At 46.5% G+C, this 27,568-nt stretch overlaps 1 protein-coding gene across 7 annotated transcripts in view; it reads left to right on the top strand.

Annotated features, from left to right (window-relative positions):
- LOC144126021 (sodium/potassium/calcium exchanger Nckx30C-like) overlaps positions 1 to 27,568 on the top strand; it is a 200,159-nt gene that overhangs the window by 148,225 nt on the left and 24,366 nt on the right. For 4 of the 7 annotated variants that reach the window (XM_077659894.1, XM_077659896.1, XM_077659897.1 and 1 more), the window contains exon 4: positions 12,325 to 12,558. The exons of the other annotated variants lie outside the window; for them this stretch is intronic. In XM_077659894.1, coding sequence (XP_077516020.1) covers positions 12,325 to 12,558 — 234 coding nt within the window. The remainder of the gene's footprint in view (positions 1 to 12,324; positions 12,559 to 27,568) is intronic. 7 annotated transcript variants of the gene reach the window in all.

A 27,568-nucleotide genomic window follows, 5' to 3' on the forward strand; every position in this document is an offset into this window, starting at 1 on the left:
CTAATGCTTCGCCACTGCTTGGCGAGGTATTGCTGCTAATAAAGCACGCAGAAAAATAATCAGACACAGCTTGTTTTCTTTTTTCCGCTGCGCCGCAGGGGAAAGCTCTTGGTGAACCATCTCATCACTTCCTGCAGTTGGATCCGCCCATCTCTTCTTGTAGCAAGCAATTGCTTTGAAGTTCAGCTGCCTCAAAGGCGCCTTTTTTGGAATAACCTCAGGTCAGGATCAACCGTTCTAAGCGAGGCTGTTCCTACATGCCGTCACTTACAGCTGTCTCGCTTCCGGGCGCCACGCTGTCTCTGCTGTCATAGTCTGCGAGTCGCTGTAGGACATTGATAGAAAACGACCCCTGGAAGCAAAAATGAGAGGCGCGTAAAGCTTTGGCTCCCTATCTATATATACACTTTCGATCATGTGCGTCGCTTGCAGCATGCTTTCTTTTTTTTTCTACTGGACTTTGTGTCGAAGTTATGGCTTCAGTTTATCATGGTACTTTATTCGAGGTGGCTGTTCGGGTGGCTGTCAACTTCGTATCTGTCCGTGTCTTTCAAGCGCTTCAGTTTCGTCAGGCACTTTATTCGTTTGACGTGAGATAAAATTGTGATTGCCTCGCGGTATTTGAAAATAGGGTGGCGCCTGAAGGGGCCTCCACAAAAACTAGCAAGAATGCACAGTCGAGCGTCACCCGCAAAGGGCAACCCTCAAATGGCAAGGACTTCTGTAATAAAAGACTAGCTGTAATCGAGCATTTCTATCTCATGCTTCAAGGCTATTTGCATTGGCTAAGCAAAGCTAGCGGTTCGCGTTTTTGTTTCATGAACTCGTCAAGGAACGTGAAATTGATGAAATGATGAGCAAAACGTCTCATGACACCATTGTCTTGAAGCAAGGCGGTGCAGGCATAGGCACGGGTAAATACTGAAACGTGTTTACGGGAATAAACGTTACATTGCTGTGGTTTAGGTCGATATTTTTTTTTTGCGGGGCTCCCCTGTTCTTCTGACATTTTGGGGCTGATCTCATTGCTGCGAAAATCATAATAAAACTACAGAGTCCTCGAGTTTTGGTGGCATAAGGATGACCAGTGATAAAAGACCTCATTAGACCTAATTCTGACAAGCAAGAAATATACTAAAAATAAAGCAAATCTGAAATAAAACATAGCGCTAAGTACGTCATTACAATCATTAAAATCAACGGATTCCGTGGCAATACGAGTGCAAAGAAGTGTACCGCTGTACACAGAGGTGGTACCAGTTTCTAATGCGAACTTGGCGTGGTGTACCTGCCCCAGCAAGCTACCCCGGAAGGAAAGGACTAGGCTGCCCACGCACATAAACTAAAAATAAGTGAAACAATGAACGAGAGCTCACAAGCTCGACGGGAACATGAACCGGTTAGTAAACGCTTTTTTTTTTTGCCGATCCCTGTCTACCCAGCGAAGGTTTAGATTTATTTCTTTGATCGACTGGAAACTGGAGCTTTCACTTTTGAGACAAAAACGTTCACCGGAAGAAGACCTTCTGAGTCTCGGCAAGAACCGTAGGAAGCCATTTAAAAAAACCTTTAAGAAAAATAAAATTACTTGTAGCTCGTAACTGGATTCAGGCGGAAACAATATGTTGACCGCAGAGATGCAGAAGGAAAACAAAGAAATGCAGGGAGGGACACCTGGTGGCGCTAAAAGAAAGCTCAGTTGCGTTGCTTGCAAAAAAACAGTGCGGGGAAGACTGATCGTTTTTACGAGCAGCCGATGGCTGCGCTGGTTATGGTGCAGTTTGGTTGTACAGATGGCGAGATAACAGGGCCAAAACGAAGATGCAGGATGGATTTCGACGATTCTAAGCTTATATAGGCTTATACGGTAGTCACAATAACGCAAACTTGGTGCGCACTGATTATAAATGTAGTCTTTTCGCTTCTCCTAGCTTCGTTTCTTGACACGATTAGCATTTTTCTTTTATTTTTAGGATGCGTGAGCTTAGTTCTTGACGGCAAGCGAGAAAACATTTTTTGACGCGATGTTTGGGATCTGTGCTTTGCGCTTCACCAGTTTATCGTGAAGTTTATCCTGAGTAAGGTTACGCCGGAAATTCTTTACATAAAAGCTGTCATTACTCCGCGAGGAATAACCTGTAGTTGTTATAAACAAAAATGAGGAAAAGTCCAGGTGATTTTGAAACTAGAGCGGCTAAGATTTGCCCTTTCAGGCTTCTGCGAGAAACGTGAGCTAGAAATGGCAGGAAATGTGCGCCGGTTCAACGTCCGCATGCGAGAGAAAAAAACTTGGAGCGTGATTGTGACAGGCTGCGAAATGTTTTTTCAAGGAGTCGAAAGAAATTGAACATCAGGACATGGGCTTCGAACGACACGGGTTATTTCTCCGTCTTCCGCGCAGCGGAGTGAAAAATCAGCTTATAGGCCGGTGCTGTGAAAACCGATTCTGCGTGAAGGAAAAAAAAAACATAACAAAGACGCCAAATTTCGTTTCTCCACGGCTTATTCCCCATCATGTTCTTAGGCATAAGCTCTCATACTCTATCCTTCCCGTTTGTTTTTTCGTTTTAGTTTTTATTCATCCTACTTAATCCTCTTTGAAGGTTTTGGATGAATTCCAAGGGACGAGAATACAAGAGCCGATTACGGGAGTCGAAGAAGAACAAAATTAATTGAAAAGCAACGAAACAACATTCTGCAGGAGCCTGTTTGACAAGAACTTAAAAGCAGGTTAATAGAAATGGAGCATTGTACTTTTGATTGAATTGCGTAGAATTCTTCTTGAAACCACAGTTCACTGCGTCCAACACTGCGCATTACGTTCTTCTTCTTGCTCTTTATATTTCTGTCTCTTCTGATATTTGGAAGTTCATTCCATTCGCAAGTTCTCGGAATTTTCATTTTATCTTTTCTGCTAATGTCATACAAGCTCTTCTACTTAGAAAGAACTGCGCTTGTCGGTCACAGAGCGCAATAGTTTCCGGATTGGTGAGAAAAAAAAAAAGAAAACCCTCTCTTGTTAGCAGCGTGAATTCTCGCAAAATACGCGGGAAGAAATAGCCAACCATGCATTACCGGTTAAACATCACTCTGCGGCATTGCACTACGATGAATCTGTGAAGAACTTTCTGTGATTCAAATGGTAGCGCTATCGAAGTCATAATTAATCCGATTTCTTCTGCCCCCCCCCCCCCCCGGCCTGTTTTCTCTGTTGAGGGAAAGAATTGGGGCGAGAGCTCAGGGAGCTTTCGCAGAACAGAGTGGCTATACTGATAATGAGCCTGTTGATATATTCCGCACAAATTCTGTCAGCGTGAAACAAAATCACCAGAACACGCGGAAAGCTCTCTTCATGACAGTGCTGGATGTTTTCGTGTTCTACTGCGCGTCACATGTACAGACTCCGATCAAAATATTATTTTTCCTTCTCTCGCTGAAGTGGTTTAACGTTAAGGTAGAGACTGACGCCAACCAGCCATAGACGCAATTCACAAACTCTTCTTATGAGAGGATGGTTCACGGTTAGCTGCCAGCTTGGCTGCCGCACAGCTAGTTAAATATTGGTTACTAAAAGCCACCACATGGAGTCTGACTATTCACAAACCAATACACATGACCAAGACACAAGGTGCGCGCATACTTTGTAATGCGACAACCGCGTAGCTGATCACGCGAAATTGCACTGCGTGGAGGAATTGACAGAAGTAATGGCGCGAGACAGATAGCGACCTTCAGATAGAATCAAGCCAAGAGGAAAATGCGTTCAACTTCTAGCGGTTCGCTGTATTCTATCCTGCAGTACATTTCCATCACTTACTGACTTTCCAAGGCTCTTCTGGCAATAGGTGTTCCGCCGTCATGTGTTGAATATGTTTAGTTTTTTGCCGGTTTAATTACAGGCTAACAAGGTGTCTAATGGAAACCGCGACCCGTGGGCAACATGAAATTACTCGAACAAAAACTTTTCGCTCCAAACCTTACCAGAACTGTTAACTAGTGCAAGCTTCTAAAAATTTTATCTTTTTTAACCTCAACAGCATAATCATCCGCCTCCATCGCTCTTCAAATGCATAATTATAAATGACAGTGTACATTCCTAACTAGCATAATTGTTACGGTATAACTCTGGCCGGTTTCAGTAGCACTGCTTTTTGCAGTATACGACGAGATAGGTGTTAACCTCTGATCCAGGTCATGAAAAACGCCAGAAATCCTAATTTGGGCAACTACCCAAACGCAGTGCCTCAAAATGGGCTACTTTTCCACCTGCCATGGTCGGCAGGGGGTGGCCATTGAGATGAATTTAATGAAAATAATTTAAAATAAACTCATTACATTAAATTACATTATTTCGCTAATTAGGGCCTCATGACTCAAGCTGTGCATTCCACGATAGCATGCAGGACCATATGGCTAAACCAAAGCTACAACAGCTTTCCTTGTAGTAAAGAGCAGGAAGGATAACATGGCTGGGTCGAAATACATGAATTATTCCAGAAAGGCCACCTTCGTTAATGTATGTAACAACTAGGACGTCATAGGCGCGCTATTGTGGCAGGGATTGTGCGATAACAAATTAAATTTTCTTGGTTTTTCTGTTTTCCGTCTGTTTCACTGCCTTTCATTTGTCCCTCCACGCAACAATTTGCTGCTAACAAATCGCTTCTCTTTTGTTCATAAGAGCGCTTTTCGCGCTTTAGTTCTCTAAATGTTTATTTCTGGCTTGTTTGACGAAATACAACAACTGTGTAGCATAACACAGAAAAAAGCGCACCACACCAAAAGCAGGGTTTCTTGCCTAGGGCGCTACGGGCGACAGCGCCATCGTATTTCTGTCGCGATTGTGTGAAAAAAGTTTAAATTACCTGTTCCACTTTCACAAGTCATGAAGTCATGCCAAAATCAGTCTTACTGGCATCTGCATTGAGTGTGACAAAGCTGTGCAAAGATTCCTTTAATGGGCAGTCCTTAATGTCCACACAATAAAAGAGTTCATGACGGTCTGTCCATAGCTCGATGCAGCGGAAACTTTCCATCCTTCTATTTCAACTGAAAATAAAAAAACGCATTGCTCTAATTATGAGGAAAAAATTAGTAAAGAAGCCGATTTGGCTTTAGTGCTCTTGTTACTCCGCTCATGGAGTGGAATTATTTCAACAAGGAACGGTTAGATGTTCTCATATATACCTTTATTTTTTCTTGTACCGTTCTGCCACGTCTCATCGCCGAGCTGTGACTTACACGCTGAAATTGTCATCGCACCAATAGGTGATTATGTAAATCACAGCCCACTATGGAAAGCGAGCTTCCTCCGATGATAAAAAATGACAAGCACCATTAATGGCCACCCAGTTCATATCTGTACATTGCACCCCTTAAGCCTATCCACACCTATCACTCCCCTCCCTCCCTCCTCTGCCTCCTGTCCCCTGTCCCCTTCCTCTAATTCATGTACCGCGCATACGTTGGACAAGGCAAAAGCGTGCACTTTTCTTCTGCTGCTTCGTCGGTATCAGAGAGAGGAGGCATTCTGCGAAGCAGGCAAATGTCAAGTTTAATAAGCATCGCGACTTTGGACGAAGAGGACGATGTTGAGCGCCTCTGTGTTTTAAAAGAGCGAGATTAATGCTGACACTCGTGAACGCAGGCCGCCGTCGCTTGTTTTCCAAGTAGACAGGGGCGTGAAGCGTTCAGCGACTTGGAAGAACAGACAGGTCTGTGCGCGAATTTCAGGGAGACAAACCTCGGTGCCAAGACATCTCCTCGTACAGGAAAGCAGTGGGAAAGCGTAATCAACGCGCATGCGCAAAATGCACCCGTAATTTAATATACAGGGGCATATATGTTCCTTTCCAAAACTACTTTTTTTGTGTGTGGTGTTCGTGGGGAAAAATGCATGCGAGGAAATAAAGTGCGGAATGAATGACGAAACTCGAAAGAGATGTTAGGGAATGAGAGCAGCAGGAAATAAAGCGGAAGTTTTTAAAAAATTGAAAGCGAAACGCATGCAGCAATCCAAGTCGCGCTTAAGAAAATATAAAAAAAAAAACGAAGACTGAAAGGGCCAAAGATGAGAGGACTTCAGGCGCAAGTGCGTGAAGTTTGGAACCTGGCACTTAGGCTGGCGTCCGCAATGCAATTCTTGGCGCCGCTGACTCGGCAGCTCAGGATCAGTGAAGCCGGCGTTCTCGCCTTTTTGTTTTCTCTTAAATTCTCGCTTTCTTGACCTTGTCTCGTTTTACGCCTCCCGGTAGTTCCATGCTGCCTGCTTGCTCCTCAGACCACTTCCTCAAGCTCTTCCGTTCCGGAAGGCTTTTAGCCTTTGACGTCTCCTTATTCTTCCGAAGCAACGAGGAAGAAGCTCATCTAATTACGAGGCTGAAATCGATCGGTACGGAGCTTGCCATTTTGTGCCCGTCGAGATAGCGCAGAGCGGCGGGTTTCCCCGGCAGCCGTATATAAACTTACCACCCAGTCAGGCTATTGACTGTAGTTAGGCAACTGACGCACTATACTGACTAGGATCGAGAGGCTATGAGCGAGGTTCACCACTGTCATGGCGACGCGAGGTAAACGTGATTTATGTTCAACAAAGTTACAAATAAAGCTAGCGGGTGTTTCACGCTAACTGCTATTTTCACAACGCGCCGAGGTTTAACGAAAAACAAAACGCGGACACAAAGAAGTGACGAGCCCACAGGATGAAACGCAACCAACAGTAGCTTTATTTTCGACAAGCGCTTGCGCTTCTGCGATATGAGTCTTACCTAACACAAAACAAATTAAAAAAATATGTGCGTGTAAGAAAACTTCAGCTGATAGATGTGATTCGTACTAGTTACTCGTCCTTTCTCGTTGTCTGTGTCATGTTATTTTGTAAAAACTTAACATATTAAAAAACTAATTACAGCACTGTTCTTGTTCGGCAGGCGCTATTCTCGGTGGCTGTTGTGATCAGAACGTCCCTTTGCTGACTATTATGGTTGGTTAGCGCTCGTGCATCAGACGTACACTCACTTCTCGCTCGGTAGCCGCGCACTTGTGAAATTGTACTAACGCCAGCGAAGTTGCCAGAAGCTCCCCCATTGGTCCCTGCGTCATATATAGTAAATAGAGTCCCGTCCGTTCATTTGGACACGCTGTGCCCTGTACGCTTTGCACGGCCAGCAAAAACAGTTACGGATATTCATATGGCGCACACCGGGAATCAATTTCACCATCAATGAACGTTTTGCTTATTTACGGTACGTGTGTACAACTTCCCGATATTCATTTAGGGAGCAATTACTCACTAGCGTCCAACTTGAGCACAGCCATAAGTTACAAACGATAGCTATGCATATTAAAATTCGTCGTTGTCCGGTAATTAAACCCTGGAACACCATCTAACCGGGAAAGTCGCAGTACCAACTAAGCTAACCAGGATGGCTAGCACATAGCAGGGTGAGACCAAAATGATCAACAACTCTAAGTGGGAACTGTGGTATTCCAAAGCGGGATATTGTAGCCGTATGGCGGCACTCAGGTGGATGCCAATGAGCAATTGGAACATTGGAACTTTTCAGTACTGTGCCAGGTTAACAATCAGCGGCAAGTTGTTCCTTTAACTTGTTCCCTTTACCATGCAAACCGGGACTGCCAGCAGATCGTCTTTGACTCTTTCGATGGCAATCCCAGAAATCAGACTTTCGCCGCACCGTTTCGCTGAGCGTTCCTTATTCATCTTCGTCCCACTTCACCCGGCGCATGCGCACTTCTGTGGCAGCTCGGTTTCGCCGGCGCCCCGCGCCGCCGGCAGCAGCTGCTCCGCACCACAAGGCTGGTCACGTGACCAATCAGGTGACGAACACGTAATCAGCCACGGCGCCGCGCCGCCTGCAGCTGTGCCGCACCACGTGACAGCGTGGCGGCGCAGCCACCGCCATGGCGCCGCCATGCTGAAGGCTCGCAATGCTACCGTAATGTAGCTATCGCTACAAAATAGAGTGACATCATCAAGCGGTCGTATGACGCGCACAGAAAGCCAAGCACCGCCACTTCAGACAGTCATATACATATCGTTTGTCTATATATACTCGCCATTGGCAGGCCTCCATGTGGCTCCAGTTTTCTCGACAATCGTACCAAAATTGTGGCGCAGCTGTTTCTCGTGCAGCATTTTGAGTGATGTCCCACGAATTATCGTTGCATATATGCGCTAGTCAAGTTGGAGGCTAGCTTGCGACAAGGATTCGAACCGACGACATATGCAGCTTCAATTGTATGGCTTCCCAGACTTTCGTATCAAATTACGGTGCAACCGTTTGTCGTACAGCGTTCCGGGTGGTGTCATACGCGCACGTGTGTGTGTGGGGGGGGTCATAGATCTCGCAATCGGAAACGACGCAGGCAGTGGAGCGTGCCATCTCGTCACCGTATTTCATTGCGGCTGGTTATGTGTGCGGGCTCGTGCAAAGAACAGTGAGCCATCAACACTTTCGCATTGCCACACCTAAGCAATCTTAAGTGTGTCTGCCGAAATTTTCATTGTGCATGCGTACACAACGGTGAGCTTGATATGTGGCCGCTCACAAGTCTTCCTCTTCATACATAACTCTGTGCCGTCGGTATGATTACGGGAGCCTATCCTCTGTTACCTAATGTAGCCAACGTAACTGATATCATTACAGAGGAGAACTCAACTTTTATTGACCACTGAAGACATGGCTCTAGTCGACCCGTGTGTGGCGTTTGGACACGTTTCCAAATTTTGTGCACAGGTAATATCGTTAGGCACATTAGTAACGACGGCATATTCCCCCCGAAACGGATATTTGAGAAGAACACGCCTAATATAACCCTTCGTTTCTTGAACGTTGAGAGTTGTGCTGCTGTAAGCACAAAAGACAGACCTCAAATTGCGGAAATTACAAATTTATGATTCTTTTATAAAGTTAGCTGCGCTTAATTCTCACATCTGTCGCGGCAATGGCGTTCAGGAATGTATAAATGAACGAAAATTAGGACCTCTTTTCTTCTAAAGTTTGCTGTAGTGATCCATAAATATTCTTATTACGGAGTGCTAGGGAGTACTTAGGTGCGCATTTTGAACACACACACACGCACACACGCGCGCGCGCACGCACGCACACACACGCACGCACGCACACACAAGTATGTTTCGAGAATAAATTTGTTTTTTCTTTTATTTTGCGGGAAAGACGGGGGTTGGAGATTTACAGATGAATGCCTCGACTTGTGTGCGTTAGTGACGGGATTTTATTACCCAATCTGGTGAATTTCGATAAAAGTATGGGGCTTCGTGAGAACAAGGGCCGAGGTCAGCTAACCAGCCATTGGGCGGATTGCTTAAGATCTTTCAAATACGAGGCTTCTCAGTTTTTGTCCATACGCGTCTCATCGCTGATTCAAAAATCAAGGAAACATGGAAGAAGAAGAAAAAAAATTCGGCAGAGACTCTCAAGATTGCTTACGTGTGGGAATGCGAAATCATGTCGCGGACGCAAGACGTTGACGTTTGGGTGCGGTTTGCGAAGTTAGTTTATTTTAGGCGATGAGTCTGTTTTTCTTTTATTATGACACCACCCACACACACAAGCGCGCGTATGGCACCACCCGGAACGCTGTACAACGAACGGTTGCATCGCAAGTTTAATACGAAAGTCTGGGAACGTATCCAATTGAAGCTGCATATATCGTCGGCTCTAATCCATGTCGCAAGCTAGTCGCCAACTTGACTTAGCACATGTAAGGAATATGCAACGAGAAATCGTATGACACCACCTGGAACGCTGTACGACAAACGGTTGCGTCAGAATTTTGGCACGAACGTCGGGAAAACTGGCGGCACATGGAGGTCAGCCAGTGGCGAGTATATATAGATGAATGACATGTATAGGACTATCTAAAGTGGCGGTGCTCGGCTGGCTGTGTGCGTCATATGGCCACTTGATGACGTCACCCTATTTTTCTTTTCATCGCCGGGATTATCTGTACCTCCTGCGAGTACACAAACTCATGCTGACTGCATTTCTCATGATGGAACCAGTATGCTTTCGCATTAAAAAAACCTATTCGAAATGTTGAGGGTATTTGAACTCGCGCTCTGTTCGTCTGCAGACAAATCATAAGGTTAAGTCGCTCCCACTGTGACAAGCATCGTCGTCTCAGAAGCACAAGGGGAAGATTGGCAACGATGGATACGCATCCTATGCACGTGATATCCTCCACCGGGTACTTAACAGTTTATTGACCCCACCGTTGACTTTCTAAGCGCAGTTCTACCCTTCCCACAAAGCGGCGCGTTTGCCACGAAAAAGGCGTCGCTAAACAAGTCACAAGTGCGTCGCTTAAGGACCGCGATGGACAGTGCCGTTTGCCGCTTCTTAAGTTGTTTTCCTATAGTCACTGGACTGCCATTCCTTACGCCTTCCTCTAATGCACTGACTTAGCACTTCCGCCATCTTGGTTCCAAACTACAATGATTTTCCTGCAAAAAAAATAAAGTGTAAAAGTGTGCTCGCGACATGTGTGCGCAATAGATACTCTGGAAACCATTTTCACACTCATACCGTGTTGGCCATAGATCCCTCAGCTGTCCAGAAGTGTAGAAATGAAGTGACAGCAACTAGCTAGACGCTGCCCTGCATGGTCGTGGCTGCTTTTGTTGTGGTGTTTGTTTAACCCTTTCCTTAGCACATTCATTACTCATATGAAGTCTCTGCTCGCAAACTGTGTAGTTGCAAGAGTTGATTATCAAGCAGCTGAGTTTTATTCCATAGTGCGTTATTTTTATTTTTATTTTTGCTGTTGGCTTTTACATTGGTTACTAGTATAAGTAGCTTAGAGCAAGAAAAACACGTGATATATGTAAGATATAAATCAACATGTTGCGAACACGTGTGGTTCTTTCCAGTTACTCTGATTTTTTTACTAAAATGTCGTTGCATGCTTGAATTTAGTTTTCATGAATCTTTTAATACTTGCAGATATTTTCATTTCTGAGCCTACCTTTTTCATGTTACGTTGAAATACAAACTCTGGTTTTTTATTGAACCTTTGTTTCTAGTGACCGGTTGAAGTTGATTTGGTATTCTATATTCCAGGTTGCTTGCTTTATTAATTTAGCGAACGGCGAGCCATGGATGAGCGATCGGTATCATTTGCGCAAGCATAAGAAAACATGTTCGCTTTGCTCTCACTGGAAAATTTCCGTTCGGATGGTAAGGAAGACTTCATAAATCTAATTTCAGACGCTAAATGTGCTGCCAGGGTCTGAACCAACAAAAGCAACTGAACGGAAAGTAATAAAAAAGTCAGGTAGGCGCAGGAAGCGCCATTATACACTAACACAACCTTTACACCTTCCTGATTAAAGTAAAAATTAAACGAGAGAAAAGGCGTGGTAACCCAATGGCAATGTTTGCCACCGTCTATCATGTCACATTAGTGAACAGGACCAGGAATGGTACGGTGCTGTACTTGGGATGTCATGCACTGATGTTGTTCTTCTATTGCTTGCTATAAAAATAATGAAGACATGAACAGGCTGTCCTTAGAGGAGTACTGTACAATTTGAGGGCAGCATTGAGAAGGATAAGTCATGGCAGCCGCTCTAAATGCGCTTACAGAAACAACTAGTTACGTGTCTGAAGCCTCTTAAGCACGTGCAATATTGTATCGCTGAACTTGCTTTATTTCTGTTTAGTGCGTGGGAAGAGCGTTTCTGTATAAACAAAGTCTTGGTAGCGAACAGGTCATAACTGTCCACGAGATAAGGAGCACGTCTTCGCCTCATCAGCTGCATTACACCGAATATAAGTACTTCATCCATGGCACTTGGTGAGACGTTCACATAGTTATAGTTAGAAAAATATAGTTAGAACAGCTAGTTATCTCTGGCAGTGCAGTAGCGCGGCGCTCGAATTGTATTTATTATTTTTTATACTTGGTTATTTTGCGCAGTAGGTTTAAAGTATATACCCTACATGCAAACTCACTCGAATCTCTCGAAGGCATAGGCCAAAAATCTCGATAATTTCCATGAGCTGCTTGCGGCTGTTAACGTGCATTTATACAAGTGTGTGTCCCTGTTCTAAAGTGCGCGAACCCCCTCTCCCCTTCCTCCCCTCTCCTCTCTTTTCTTTCCTCCAAACAAAATTGCTAAACTGTACACTCATTCCACCGGAATCGTAACTATTCCGATGCTGAGCAATCGGAACCCACTCCGCTCACAAATATGTAAATCATACACATTCGATATAACGAATACGGGTGGCGGACGTATTCGATACAACGAACGGAAAATCCAAAACGCAAAACAAGGCGGTGAAGAGGAAGCAGTCGGCGGCGTCGGAGCTTCGCGCCCTGCGGCGGATGCAGTCGGTGGTGCTGGAAGGTCCAGCGGCGGCGGCGGTCGAGGCCGGACAGGCGGCGCCGCCGCCCGCACTGGCCCCCGAGGAAGGGCCCTTTGAGCCGCCGGCGTCGGACAGCGCGCTAGAGCCAGACAACGGCGCCGAGGACGACGACAGTGTGTATCAGCCCCCGTCCCCCCCACCGGTAGGTCACGACCCGACAGCCCCGTTCCCTTCCCCCGCTAACAGCCTGCAACCTTGCCCCTCCTTGCGCCTTCCGTTTTGGAGTGAAACGACCAACACTTGAACGGTGTGAGACGTTTGCTAACAACTGCTCTTTGACTCTAAAGAACCGCGGCTTAACGGGGGATTCCGCACACTGCACGGCGCCCGGTTCGGGCTGTCAGCGCATGCGCATGCCCGTTGGCTTTTATTACCAGCCCTTTGGTGACGTCACCGCTCCGAACGAATTGCGTGCGCCGCGCAGCATGACGTGACGAGCTTACCCGTCGTACCGTGCTTCCGAATAACTTGAACCGGTCACTAAATGAACATATCTGACATCTTGAGCTTGCGTGATGCATTTGTGCTCTTAACTGTCTATGCATTGAGCAGTGAAGCACATGCAAGAGAACTAATAGACGCTGCTAGAATAAAACACAGACCGGAGAGCAGCTTTTGAACGGAGACATTGTCGAATGTCGCGTACCGTGCTGTCAATAAATGCCGCTATTAATGGCACGCACGATGCTCGCAAAGGCACTTTTTCGGTTTTTTCCCCAGAAAAAAAAAATCTCCCTACCTTTCCTTTTCCTTTCTTTGTGTTTGCCTCTACCTTGGTTTATTTGCCTTCTGTATTCTTTGTGTTTCTTTCTTGGTTTATTCATTCTTTCTTTCATTCTTAAGAAGTGCTCCTCCATCTGCGCCCCCCCCCCCCCCTCAAAAAAAATAAAGAAAAGACCTGTTGGCTTGCCGGAACGGTGCCGCCACCTGTCAGGTGGTGAACGAAACTAAAAAAAACGTCTAACAAGCAGGCAAACCGGCACTCCGGCAACCCTTCACGTACGAAATTCTAGATGGTGTTGCCAGCTTATTTGCATTCCAGAGACATGCCAGTCTCATTTGGATGAGATCGCTGGATTTATCATAACGCTATCCTCAAACGAACTTTAACTATGCTTGATTCTGGTGAAACGTTGCCTACAATTGTATTACACAGCGCAGGTATTCGGCTAGTGTAAGCGGTTGTTTACTATGTGTGGGTTTTGAAAAACAGCTGCTTGGGATCCGGAGACATTTGTATAGTTTGTACACTAGCACCTGGCAGCGTAGGCTACCAGAAAGTGTTCTCAATACAATCAACGAAGGCAAGAAACAACATTCACGTATGCGTAACGATCGTGCTCTAGGCATGCAATGGTAAGCGTCAAACTCGTTATCCGTCTCGACCAATGTCAGAATTTGCCACTCTTCAAGCGCCGTCTAAACTGTTTGTACAAGTCTCCCTTATCCGGTCTTGCCTCCGGGATAATCAGCGTCTTCATCATGTTCTTTGCACTACACGTGCCCAAAACTCACGGCTCTGTGTGTGCAGCAAATTATCTCGCGTCTCGAAGCATTATGAACTCATTGTTCCGATGGAGCACAGCTGATCCGATTAGCCTGCTTGTCCTTCCATGCTTTCGTCTGCCGTTTCTTTGCGTCTCTTCCAGCGGGAGTTTCTGAGGGTGAAATGAACTTAGCTGTTCTTGCGCTTGGGCGTATCCATAAATTTGTGCCATAGAAAAACGTTTTTTTTCTTCATTACTCATAAAAGAAAGGAGGACGAGTTTCTATGGACTCAGTCATTGTTTGTTTCTTTGTTTATTTTTTTCAGAAAGGCGGCTGTGGGTGTTCCTTGTCCATAATGCGTTTATTCTCCGCGGCGACATTTCGTTGAGTCGGAAAAAAACTGTCGCTCCCGCTCAACTTCGCAAGGACAAAACTTCTTTTCTTACGCTCAGGAAACATGGTCGTTGGAACGTTTCACAAGTGTTTCAAGAGTGATGACGAAAGGTACATAGGTCGCATTGTGTTGTGCAACGATCAGGGACAAATGTGCCGCTGTTTCTCGACGTCGTTTCTTGCGCGAGTGGAAAAGATTGAGCTGCTAAGAAAAAAAACATTACTTACGCTAAAGCGTGCGGAAATAAAGTGCGTCGACAGCAGCTCTCATGAAGAGGCGCGTTGTAGTGATCCACTCACTCATGCTTCGTAACGTCCTCAAACCTGGCAATACACAGCGGCAGTCGGTGACATGTATGTCCTCGATGTGCTGAAAAATTCTCGTTCCCCATGTTACGCACGTGTCCATTATTGTGCTTCCCCCTGCTTAAGTGCTGCTGTTCCCTACCTGAGCTCAAGGAAAAAAAACGCAGTACTTGACCGTTCTGTGTGTGCATATATCCCTGGTGCCAGAGGCAGTTACGCCGAATGTTCGAGTTCTCGCCACTTGATCCGCCCAGAAGGAAACCATACATATTTTACAAAGAATAGATCAATGGGTTTGTTGATTCTCTTTAACCGGCGCAGAGCAGAGTAATTCAGAGGACTGTCAATTGTTTCCCTTTTTTTATCCCCTTTCTTTCGATCGTGCTTTTTACAATGAAGTTGTTTACATATCAGCGGTGGGAAAAGGTCCACAGAGTTTTTGTTTCTGAGGCTTCATTTGAAGCCAAATAGCGTTGAAATTTCGAAAACTGGTGCAAAGATCTTCCCACAAAAGAGCTAGAGAGGAACTTGACTTTTAGAACGACATACGTTAAACCTCGACTGTTTCTGAGCAAGGCCCCGTGCTTCACAATGCACAGCTCACCGCACTAGAACTTGGCGTTGAATTTTTTGGTTATGGGATATCGTAGCCGATATGATACAGTGATGTCGTTTTTTTTTATTTTCTTTCCTTGTGACAGCCTGAAGCGACGCCACGACCGGAAATAATTTTACGTTGCTCGCGTAAAAGGTTAAAATTAGACAAGCAGCACAGGCATTGCACATCGAATTGTAGATGTTGCCGTTACAGACGCGCTTCCCAGACATAATCACCACAAAACTTCATATTTAACGTTACTCAATCCCGAAAGTGGAAGTTAAAATTATGTGTGCGACTCGCGCCAGGTTAAAGCATAACGCACGTGGGAAATATAACTGGCATTTTTGTTATTTTTTTTTCTTTCTCGTGTAAATGTGTCAGCGCTAATCATGAACACACTTATTAAGTGCGCACAAGCTGTGTCACTGGCATAAATTATCGTGTGGAGGTGGACACAAATAAGGACACAATTAAGGGAGTGGGCGGGGCGAGACATGACGCCTCGCTATTTTGTGCGGCGGTAGCGATCGCATAAGGAAACGGCTGCTCACGAATCGGGCCTCAGCAAAAGCGGCGCAGAGAGCGAAAGCGAGCCGCTGGTCGGATGATGCATCCGCTGTCGCGAGCAGGTGTTCCCGCCCGGATTCCTCTTGGTTCTCCATCTCCAGGCTCCGCGGGACCACCCATCGCTCTTCCGCGGCTGCAGGCTGCTTTGGGGACACTCGCGCGCATTTGTTAGTAGCCGCGGCCTTTTTCTTTTCATTGATTTATTTACTCATGCTGGTTACTGCATCCTCGTCGCATATACCTTCAAATGTGGGGCTGCGCACTTCTGCAGGCATGTAAGCTCTCTTTCCCCTTGCGCCAAAAGACATCTCAATTAGGCTGGGATGCTAAGGACTAATTGCTTCACAAGACCGTATTTTGGGTGCCATTCTCGTCCGTTTTGACTTCTAGAGCGTTGGTCTACTTTTTTTTTCCTTTTTCTTCTTAGTAAGCACGGCTACTGCGTGCTTCCTTCCCAAGTTGTGGTCTGGGCAGGCGTGGTGGTCTTCCTGTCCGCGAAACCATTTGTGGGCAGCGCGCAGATGCCCGATGCGGTCATCGACGCCATAGCCTGAACGCAGAAATTTGCGCCATGGGGCGCAGAAGGCTGAGTCTCAACCATGTAGAAACTTGCAGAGCTCACAGAGAGTTTTCTCGCTTAGAGTGGCATCTTGCCTCCAACGCTGGCCGCGTTGAACTCTGCCATCCTTAGAAAGGCTGGAATTTCGTCACTTTTTGATATGTATATACTTCTTTAGCTGGAGCTAAATGAATAAATAAAGGTGAGAAACTGAAGCGGGCCACATACGTTCATGTATGCGTCCGTGTTCTTAGCATTGCCACCTGCGGCCAGATATGAGAAGCGGGCTTACACTGGCACGTGCAGATGATCGCTACTCCGTGCCAATTACGCAAAAAAGTGAAATATTCGGAAAAGTTTTATTTATCTGGGGAAGCAAAACAAATTAAGAGAACAGTAAGCTTTAAGTTGTCCACAGAAAGGGCCTAAGAAGAGCCATTGGAGTTCCTCTGGTGGCTGCGAATAAGTCAATACTTCATGAGTCTCTATCGAAACCTCTTAGCCTTGTCGCTTCTCAGAGACTTCTAATGCATCTTGGCCGCCTAGGAGAGACGGTAGCTGGGCGATCCCTTCTCCAGCGGCTCTGCAAGAGATATGAGTCTAATGCTTACTTGGCACTCAATACTCTTAGTTATTTAGGCCTTAATGTTCGAAGGCAAAGGAAACGGTTGAAACCCCCCTGGTCTTTTCCGACCCTCGACTGTAAGGTCACAATTCCCCATGTGAGCTCAAAATGCAGCTCTCCTTTGGCAGCAACGCGTTCGCTTGTACTTGAACACTTCGAAACAGAGTATGCCCGCCATCTTCAAATTTTCACGGATGGTTCTGTGGACAAGGGCAAACAAACTAGCGCAGCGGCTTTTTACATTCCTTCTTTGGACTGTAATTGGTCCGTATGCTTTACTGCTGTCGTATCCTCCACAGCGGCCGAAAGTGTTGCTATTGAGGCGGCTTTACGGAAGTTAGGGTCTTGTCCGGCTCAACCTGTTGTCATCCTAACTGATTCAAAATCTGCCCTTCAGAGGTTAGAGCACGGATTCCCTACTGATGCCTTGTCCATAAGCTCTCTGCACTTGGTGCAGAATCTGCACAGGAGAGGCTTTACTCTATATTTCCAATGGGTGCCCTCTCACATAGGAGTCAACGGCAATGAGGTGGCAGACAATCTCGCCGATGAAGCTCTGTCAAGGAGTCCATCAAAAAAGTACCTCAACATGGAAAAAGTTGCTACAGGAAAACGGTGCTCGATCATTTCTGTATCCTGTGGAGCGCGCCCCACAAGCCATGTGTGACCAAGGGACTGAGAAGATCCCAGGCGACTCTACTACATCGAATTCGCACGCCCTCTGCTCGCACTCCTGCCTGGATGCGTAAGACGGGCATAGCATCTTCTCCGCTATGTTCTTCTATGTAGTATGCGCGAGGATATCGAACATTATATTATGTACTGCCCAGAGTACAACCCGGAAAGGTATGTGATGTTCGCTTCCTTCAAGAAGACAGGAACCCTTTACAGTACAGTTCAGGACATTTTCTACCCGAGTGGAAACCAGACGTGCAGAAGGGAGGTTGCACGCCTTCTTTTAACATTTCTGCAGGACACTGATCTTGTTTCTAAATGGTGACAGCAGGAATGGACTATGGCCAACTGTGATTGAATGGGTGCGTAGATGGCGCCTTCTGTAGTGGACTACGTTATACTTTGAGCGAATGTGTGTATGGATTGTGGCACTACAATGGACTATGTTCTACTGTGACTGAATGTGTGCACAGATGGTGACTTCTGGAGTGGACTGTGATGTGGACTGTGTGGAGTGATTGTGTGTATAGATGGTGACTGCGGGAGAGAATGTGTGCTATTATAAGAGACAGTGCGAATAGCGGGGTAAATGCGACAGGATTTAGGACATTATTAACATAGAAGGGACGCTACGGTGGAGCAATTGTCGGCAGAATAAGCAAGGATAATCCCACCTTTAGCACACCTCGACTCAACCTCAGCTCAATAAGCTTTAAGAAGATTAAGCAGGCTATGAAGAAAGAACGAACGGAAACATAAAGGAGACATAAATGCGATGTATACAATTTGTTTGGCAGCAGCATTATTGTTGTGTTTATTCTGAACCAAAGCTAGAATGTTCAAAATAACTGACGGTATGCTTCTAGCCACTGCGAAGCACGTCCTACACTCCTCAAGCCTTCGTGCGAGGCAAAAAATGCTAAAAAGTGCCCGTCGGAGAATATAAGGTTCAGGAGGAAGAAAATAAAATGACGGAAGGAGGATTAAAAGGAGAAGGGGATAGAATAGGGAACGGCAGGCGCACGAGGCTTCCTTCTTTCTTTATTTTATTCTGAAGGTCTGACAGTTTAAATTACGCCTGCTCAGATCAATTCTGGCGCGTTCCCAACGGAGGCAGGGAAATGGGGAACAACGGAGGGATATAAAAGGAGAAGGAAAGCTACAGGGAACCAACGAAGCGTTTCCAGCGCCGCCAAGCAGCCGGGAGGCTGCTGCCGCCCGACGCCATCGCCGCCAAAGCGTAGGTAATTTAAACGCGCAGCGCACTGCCATTTGTCAGACGCCGACTTTTCGATTTTGGGGAGTTGCGAGCGGCACGGCCTGCCGAGCTTTCTTGGAACGACGACTGCTTGGTGGCCGGACGAGACGGCTTCTCTGAATAGGTCTGCCTGAGCGTCACACGCGAGCTTTCACGCAGGCTCGGTGGAAGGAGAGCTGAACGAGCTGCTTACCCGGGAGTTTGCTCAGGCGCCAGCATATGCGTGCAATCTCTCGAATTGCCTCGCGCTACACACTGTGTGATAGAAGCGGTCGAGGTAGGCAAGTCGTTGAAGTACCGCATTTCGTCCAAGTCCGAGTGAAGATGTCCGATGCCGCTGGCGTCTACCGAGTTGTTTCTGTAAGCGTTATACGATGGCCGATGGATGTGGCCTGCACAAAATAATGCGAGAATACGGATGGTTTGGTTTGTGGGGTTTAACGTCCCAAAGCGACGCAGGCTATGAGGGACGCCGTAGAAGAGAACTCGGATAATTTCGACCACCTGTGGTTCTTTAACGTGCACTGACATCACACAGTACACGGGCCTCTAGAATTTCGCCTCCATCGAGATTCGACCGCTACCGCCGGGATCGAACCCGCGTCTGTCAGGTAAGCAGCCGAGCACTATAACTACTGAGCCAACGCGACGGGAGAATACGAGTAACACCGGGACATGGAGTGACGAGCTGCCGCCACAAGAAACTGAAATTTCGTATACATTTGAATAGAATATCAGTCTCAGTCAGAAATGGCCAAAACTAACGGGTGCCTCATGGCCCGTCCTAACTAGTAGTGCTGCGCAAACGAGGCAAAGCCAAGCCATGAAAAAGCGTATATCTAATACAAGCAGTGCTCTAGCATTTCAATAAAAGTGGTATCATGCCAAGGCACCATACTCCTACTGAGGAAGTAAGCACAGGTGTGACAAAGGCTATGGAGGTGACGACAGCGGCATTGGGCAAGACACCTTGAAATACTAGTGCGCTTAGCAGGGCACCCAAGAGTAATATCAGTGCCAGCTAGAGCGCAGCAACAACTAAATGTCGTGCTCGTTATCATCCGTTTCGATTATTATCGGCTTGTTATTGATCTCTAAGCAAAAATGTTCACACTCCTGCGGAGTGACGACTCACTCAAAATGGGATGTTGGAAGGCAATGGCTATAGACCTCGTATATACTGGCGGCATCGCGCCAATAAAATTAACCTCCAAAGACGACGGTATACTTTACGCTACAGAAGTGATACAGAGTCTATCGCGGAACCCTTGAAAGCAAGGCTTAACGGTACTCCAGCTTGTGATGAAGACACATTAATGGAATCACAATGGAGATCTCTACCGTACTTCTCTTGCAGTCGTTCATTGGTCTTATTTTTTTTCCGCCACTGGAACTGTGAGGTCTCTGACAAGAAATGAAAGTCGTTGACGTCGTGTAATCGAGAACCTGTCTCCTTTCTTCTTTATTTCGAGGGGAAAAAGGAATAGAAGTAGCCCTTTCTTACGTACGTTCGATGCTGACATCCGGCATCTTCGAGCAAGACACGCAAGGCTTTAATCGATGCGACCACGCGTGGCTTGAGACACACAAAACAAAAAAAGGAAGGACTCCATCTTTTCACTGCGCTCAAAAGCTTTCTCAATGCTTGCGAAACTTCCTTTCAAAAATGGGGGAAAAAAGAAGAGTGCAGAGGGCATGGATATTGAATAATCGCAACATAAAATTTGGAAGCAGTAGTAAAAGGAGCCGCTAGTCCAGTAGCTCTGTCACTTGACGTCTCGTAAAACGCTTTCGAAATCCGCGTTAAGGGAATTCACTGTCATTCTAGGACCGACGGCATGACGCCAATAAAGTTTTATTGACCTTCCGCTGCATTCTTTGCGCGAAGGAACACCACAGGAAAGACCGTCTCTCTCTTACATCCATTAATAAAAAAAAAAAGCTTGCATCTGCACACTTTTTTGCAACATTTCCTCTGGCACATTTTTCGCCGCCTCATGAGCCATCGAAACGCAAAAGGCCCCCGTGTGCTGTGCGATGTCAGTGCACGTTAAAGGTCCCCAGGTTGTCGAAATTATTCCGGAGCCCTCCACTACGGCACCTCTTCTTCCTTTCTTTTTTCCTTTCCCACCTTCTTCCCTTCCATTACGGCGCGGCTGAGGTCCGCCGAGATGTGAGACAGTTTACTGCGCGATTTCCTTTTCTCAAAAACCAATTTTCAGAATGAGCACGCGGAAACAAGGCGTCGCATAGTTTCCGACATTTACCTGGTATGATTGGTTTATGCTGTCTACCGTCCAAAGCGGCTCAGGCTATGAGGGACACCGTTGTGGAGGGCTTCGGATAATTTCTACCTCCTTGAGTTCTTTAACGTGCATTAACGTCGCACAGAACGCGAGTCTCTGAGATTTCGCCTCCATCTAAATGCGACCCGCCGCTGCCGGTATCGAACCCGCTTCTTTCGCACCACCACAGAGCCACCGCGGCGGCTTTTAGCACGGTGTATGTTCGCACATGTAGTAATAAAAGCAGCAAACGGAAGCAAGTTGCGAAAATTTCAGAGCACAAAAGTAAATTTAGCATATGCATAACACCACTAGAGGAGTATTCAATTTCTCTTGTTTCCTTTCTCTGGGTGCTGTTGTCCATCTCCTAGAAATGCCAAGTTCTCAACGCTGCGTAGTAGTGCGCCGGGAATTTTCCGTCCTTTGTTGGGCCAACGGAAGGTCCTGCACGTCCACCCTCGCTTTTATGAGCGACATTCGACGCGTGGACACCTCACGCCCACTGCCTGGACATCCTTCTTGCAGACGGCCCCTTTACTAAGCACCGCACGGGTCCGCGTGCTTCTGGGAGAAAGTGCGTGTGTTTTCTTTACCCACGTTCATTTCTTCCTGCTGTCTTTTGCAACCCGACCATGCAAATATTCTTAGTACTGCACCGCGTTTGCCCGTGTCGGCACGCGAGCATGTTAGGCGACGACGTCACAGCATCGGGCGACATGTCGGGCCTGTGCCGACGAGATCCGTTATGAACCGGCAGCTGCCGTGGACAGCTGACGCAAGCCGAGCGCAATTCACACGTGCTGCGAAGGCAGCGCCAGCGGCGGTGGGCGGCGGCGGTGACGACGGAGGCCACTTTTCCTGCCTCGGCCCTGTCTCCGGTTTCCGGTCCCTGGTAACCCCAACTGCACTCTTGTCTCGGTGAAAGCGTGCAGCATTGGAGAAACGTTAAAACTAGCCTAAGCCATTCAAGTCCGAATTAACAAATTCACAAAGTCAACGAAGAAAACATGGCTTCCTTGACTGTACCCGACATATTCTAGTTAGCTGTAGCCGTGATAGTAAAGGTACCTGTCAATCACAATTACTTAATATGGGCGAAACGCTTATTAAAGCGGCCTCTGACGGGCCAGTGCCAGCTCTGTAGCTTTCACGATGGTGCACTACTTTTGAGAGAGGCCACATGTATGCTCCGATTTTTTTTTCGTTTTTGCTGCACAATAATACTCTCTTTTCCTTTTACTTTTAGCAACATTTATTTCTTGTTACCGCGACCTCTTTCTTCGGTTTCTCTTATTCTCGCGCCTTCGTCTGTCCATCAATCGATTCTTTGCATCGTAGAAGCGCGGAAAAGATGTAATCGAAGGGAGTGGGGCGTACGCACTTCTCTGCTGTGGTCTTCTGTACTTTCTTCTGAAAGCGCTGCTCTCTCTCTTTTTCTGACGGCTGACTCTCTTTATTTGTTTTTGCGCTTTGCTCTCGCTGTGTTGCGGCACAAAGGAACGACGTCATCTTATTTTTCCTTCGTTCGTCTGCCATGAAGCGCTGTCATTTCTCAACAAGTAAAGACGAACCTAAGATTCGAGTCAGATCATATTTCGATCATTACGCGCTCTCTCTTAGAGGCGTCAGTACTGCGCGCATGCGCAAAAAAAACGGAGGGCCAGATGAGAGCGAATCAAGCAAGGAAGTGCTCTCATAACTGTTTTATTTCTTCATACTTTCCGTCCAGCCTCGTTCAGATGTGTGCGCGTGTTCTTTCTTGTCCATTAAAACAAGAAAAGGGGAAGAACATGTGTCACTGGTCGTAAAATTTGCCCATTCTCTGGGGGGGAAGGGACGTCGCCGGACCGGAAAAATTCAGTTGACCGCAGCGAAGTGACGTCACCAGAGCAGATAATTCAAATTGGCTGAAAGGAAGCAACGTCACCAGACCAGCAGTGCGTCACTTCCGGTAAAGACATCAACAGATTCTAATGTCGCATTGCCAACACCTAAGGTGTTGAATTTTTATCTTTTTTTTTGTTCCAGAGCGCTCAGCTTTCCACATCTTAAGTCAAGCGCTGTTTCGTGCGTTGTTCTTTAGCACAAATATTCTGGGCAGCGTCTGTTTCTGGTTCCGGCCGTTGTATTATTGCTCCACCAGTGGTGGAAAAAAAATACAAAATTCTTCATGCTGAACCGCGCCGTAAGGGAAGGGATAAAGGAGGGAGTGAAAGAAGAAAGGAAGAAGGAGGAGCCGTAGTGGAGGGCTCCGGAATAATTTCGACCTCCTGGGGATCTTTAACGTGCACTGACATCGCACAGCACACGGGCGCCTTACCGTTTTTCCTCCATAAAAAAGCAGCCGCCGCGGTCGGGTTCAAACCCGGGAACTCCGGATGAGTAGGCGCTCGACTACTGATCCTGATACTGGGGGAGTATCTGCAGCTAAACAAGTGCTGATCGCACCATCCTTGCCGCCTTATTCGCGAGTGTGGTGAAGGGTATACACTATGCAACGAGAGTAAACCATCAGCCTGTTTGCCTCTCCTAATGCTCTTCACTTCACTCTGCGCTAAGAAATGCTATACAAGCTAAAGCTTATTGCGGAAAACCGGATGCATCTGCGATGGCAGCGGTGTCGTGTAATCGTATAGACAACCTTTTTTTACGAATAATGAAGGCAAAAAGGTGGTGTCACATCTTCACATACCCCTTGCTGAAACTTCCAATATGTTTTGCTGCAGAGCGCAATCGTATGGGAACTACCGGCATGTTATTGCTGTCGTGGCGAGATTCGCTTAGTCACCCCAGTCCTTGCAAGAAGCAGTGCACCCTTTACATATTCGCTTCAAGACTAATAACTTATCGTGGAGCCATTCAGTCTTCCGGTTCTAGCCTAGACAACTAGGACATTCTTTACTTGGAGGCAGAGTGTATAGTTGAGCTAGTTGATGCAGATCACAGAGCACGCCGGGAAAACAGCGTTTTGACACAAGGCGCTAAGAAGAGGTGTTTTCTGTTATGTGCCTCTTCTTAAATCCTTCTTAAACCCATTGTTCTCGCATTATCTCAGAGATCCGGCCCGGCTTTGATGCTAGCTCTCCTCAGGAACACAGGATCGACCATTCCTCTGTTCTGTGTGAACGCGACCAAACCTGAGAGGTAACGAAACTCGGAGGCACTCAACATCACGGTTCCAACGCGGTCCCTCATACTGTAGCGCTTTTTTCGTCACGCAATCCGGGAGTATGTATGTATATATATATATATATATATATATATATATATATATATATATATATATATATATATATATATATATATATATATATATATATATATATATATATATATATATATATATATATATATATATATATATATATATATATATATATATATATATATATATATATATATATATATATATATATATATATATCAGCGTATCGGGGGCATGCAGTGGGTTGTATAGGCGCTCCTTAAACGAACCCCGGGCATTACCAAAATAATGGCATCACATCTCACGCGACGCCACGTCTCTCCCCTCCACTGGGATCACGGCCGGCTCGCTCGGCACAATGGTCGATATGCATCAGCATAAACAACGTCGTTGGTGAGCAAACACGGCCGCGCTGAGTGACTTTCCTGGTAGCCGCGTCCGAGGACGGTGCGACGCAAGCCTCGCGACGCCTGTTGCGGTCGTCGCTGCTCACTCGGACACTAGAGCAGGAAGCAAAAACTATTAAGTAAAATAAATAACGGTAGAATGACCACATTACGACTAACGGGAATAACCGCTGCCGACCTGCATCGTAAACAAAACCAGTGGCCTGCTTAGCTCACTCATCGACGTGGGAAAATCACTACTTGTAGTTGAGATTTTCCCCGTCACATCGCGATGCCTACAATTATTTCATCTGCATGTTTTGCCCCCGCGCCATTTCCTCCTAAAGAAAATAAAAAAAACTGCGATAACAGGAAAGTAAGGAGAAAATTGGTAGGGTACGGACGTAGCTAAGCCGAGTAGGCGTGCGAAAGCATGTGTTTAGTCTGGTTGGATCACGGTTTTGCATTTCTGGGTCATCGGCACGTCTGGTGACGATATTAGAATCAGGTTAAGCTCTGATCGAGGTTAACCTGCTCTGATCTGTTCGGGCCGCATATGGAAATGAATGAAGATGACGACGTGCAATGCACTGCGCGATAGTGCGCTACAGTTTAACACCAGGCACAATCAGCTGCGGCATAACATAGTGCGATCGTGCAGTGGCCAGCGAAGCTGTTCTGTGCGCGCAGCCGGGGGTTCGTAACCCTGTCGCTGCAATATTAATTTGATACCAGAACCTTTAAGGTCAGGAACGTCACAAAATTCTTGGCTGTATTTAATCACGCAAAGTACTGCTTCTGCATAAAAATAGATTTAAATTCAAAGAAAACCATTCAACAGGGGTCTGTCTTATGGGAGGAGGAATTTAAGTTAGAAAAAGACGCCAACCAAGAACTTATAAAGCACAAGACGTTTCAGAACTTACTCGGCTTCTTTATCAGGTGTGACTGCGGGAGAGTTGCAGCTTGCCTTTTAGTGACTGCGGGCGAGTAGCAGCTACTCGCCCGCAGTTACAACTGATGAAAGAACAGAGTAGGTTCTGAAACATCGCGCGTGTTTTTTCTTTCTGTTTTTGGTGGGCGTTCTTTAGCAGGTGGTATCCATTGTCCTTGACCGTGTTTTTCGGCACGTGCCTGTTTTCTAACCAGAGTATCGCCTTTTCACAATAAGAGAAAAACGGTCGTAGCGACGAAATAAGCAGTAATTTCATGCCTCGTAAAATAGCGTCTCTTCTTGTTAGGCTGCGGTGACACCTTGTGAGGAAAAGGAAGGCGCGCTAACTGTCTCGATGCGGGTGGGCATCTGAGCCGCGTCGTAAAATAAAGCATGAAGGTGGTGAAAAAGAAGGGAGACAGAGAAAGAGGTGCAGCTACACAAATTACGCACGTGCTATAGGGCGCGAGCGGGGAAATAATAATAATAATTGGTTTTTGGGGGGAAAGGAAATGGCGCAGTATCTGTCTCATATATCGGCGGACACCTGAACCGCGCCGTAAGGGAAGGGATAAAGGAGGGAGTGAAAGATGAAAGGAAGGAGGAGGTGCCGTAGTGGAGGGCTCCGGAATAATTTCGACCACCTCGGGATCTTTAACGTGCACTGACATCGCACAGCACACGGGCGCCTTAGCGTTTCTCCTCCATAAAAACGCAGCAGCCGCGGTCGGGTTCGAACCCGGGAACTCCGGATCAGTAGTCGAGCGCCCTAACCACTGAGCCACCGCGGCGGGGCAGTGGGGAAATGAAAAAATAATTGCGAGTAGAATGAGGCGATCCCCTTTTTCTTTACTGTCGGGATTATTTCGTTGTGTGCTATACATATGAGTTCAATGACAAAGCGTTTTTTTTTCCCGAGGGAATTTCACTGGATACGGCTACTGTATGATATTGCCATCACCACGTTATGAAATTGGTAATAAACATGGTAATATGCCACGGGCGGTGTAATGAAGAAAAAGAAATTATTGCTCCGTGACCCCTATATCGGGGCATATATTTGTTATATGCAGGGCTATATAACCCGGGTAAAAGATGCGAGCTCCATATACGGAACGTGAATCAGCACTTGTGCCGGTTCGAACTCAGCACTTTTCTTAATACAGTTTCATCGTAGCTCTAGCAACGATGCATAGGCAAACTATGCTTGTCCTCTGTCATTGTTGTTTTTCCTGTTGATGCATCAATTATTACGCATCGTGCATCCCTTATTACGTTATCCCTGCAATCCCTTTGGCGCTATAGAGAGCATAATAAACAACGATGACGATGACGATGATGATATCCACGATAATATTTGAACACGTACAATATCGTTGTTATCAGGGTGTTGCGTGGTGTGCTTTTTTTTTTAATGCGAAAATATTACCTTCTAGTCCCACAACGAGAAAAGCCGGCGGCGTGTGTGTGTGTGTGTGTGTGGGGGGGGGGGGGGGGTGAATGCACCCGGGTTACAGTAATGCTCTCGCATTCCCACATGTAAGCAGTCTTAAATGTATCTGCCGAATTTTTTCTTGCCTCTTGTATCCCCACTGTGTTCTGTTCTTCATTACCACGGAATTGCTCTTCCCTTTCGCCAGAGTTCACGGAGGCGCCGCACCGAAACAAACTCTCGATCAAAGATGTTCGCGCCCTCTTTCAGCCCACGTGTGACTGGATCGCCTGTTGATAACACTCGATAATTTGGGGCGCTAAGAGCGCTCTTGTTTCTTTGGGCCAGGCGCAGTGGCCCCGACAGAGCTGCGCTTGCTGTGCGCAGAGCGCTGTCGAAGTATGACGATGTTTTTTGCCGAATGCTCGCCTCTGTTCC

This window comes from Amblyomma americanum, chromosome 3 (genome assembly GCF_052857255.1).
Source record: "Amblyomma americanum isolate KBUSLIRL-KWMA chromosome 3, ASM5285725v1, whole genome shotgun sequence".
NCBI lineage: Eukaryota > Metazoa > Arthropoda > Arachnida > Ixodida > Ixodidae > Amblyomma > Amblyomma americanum.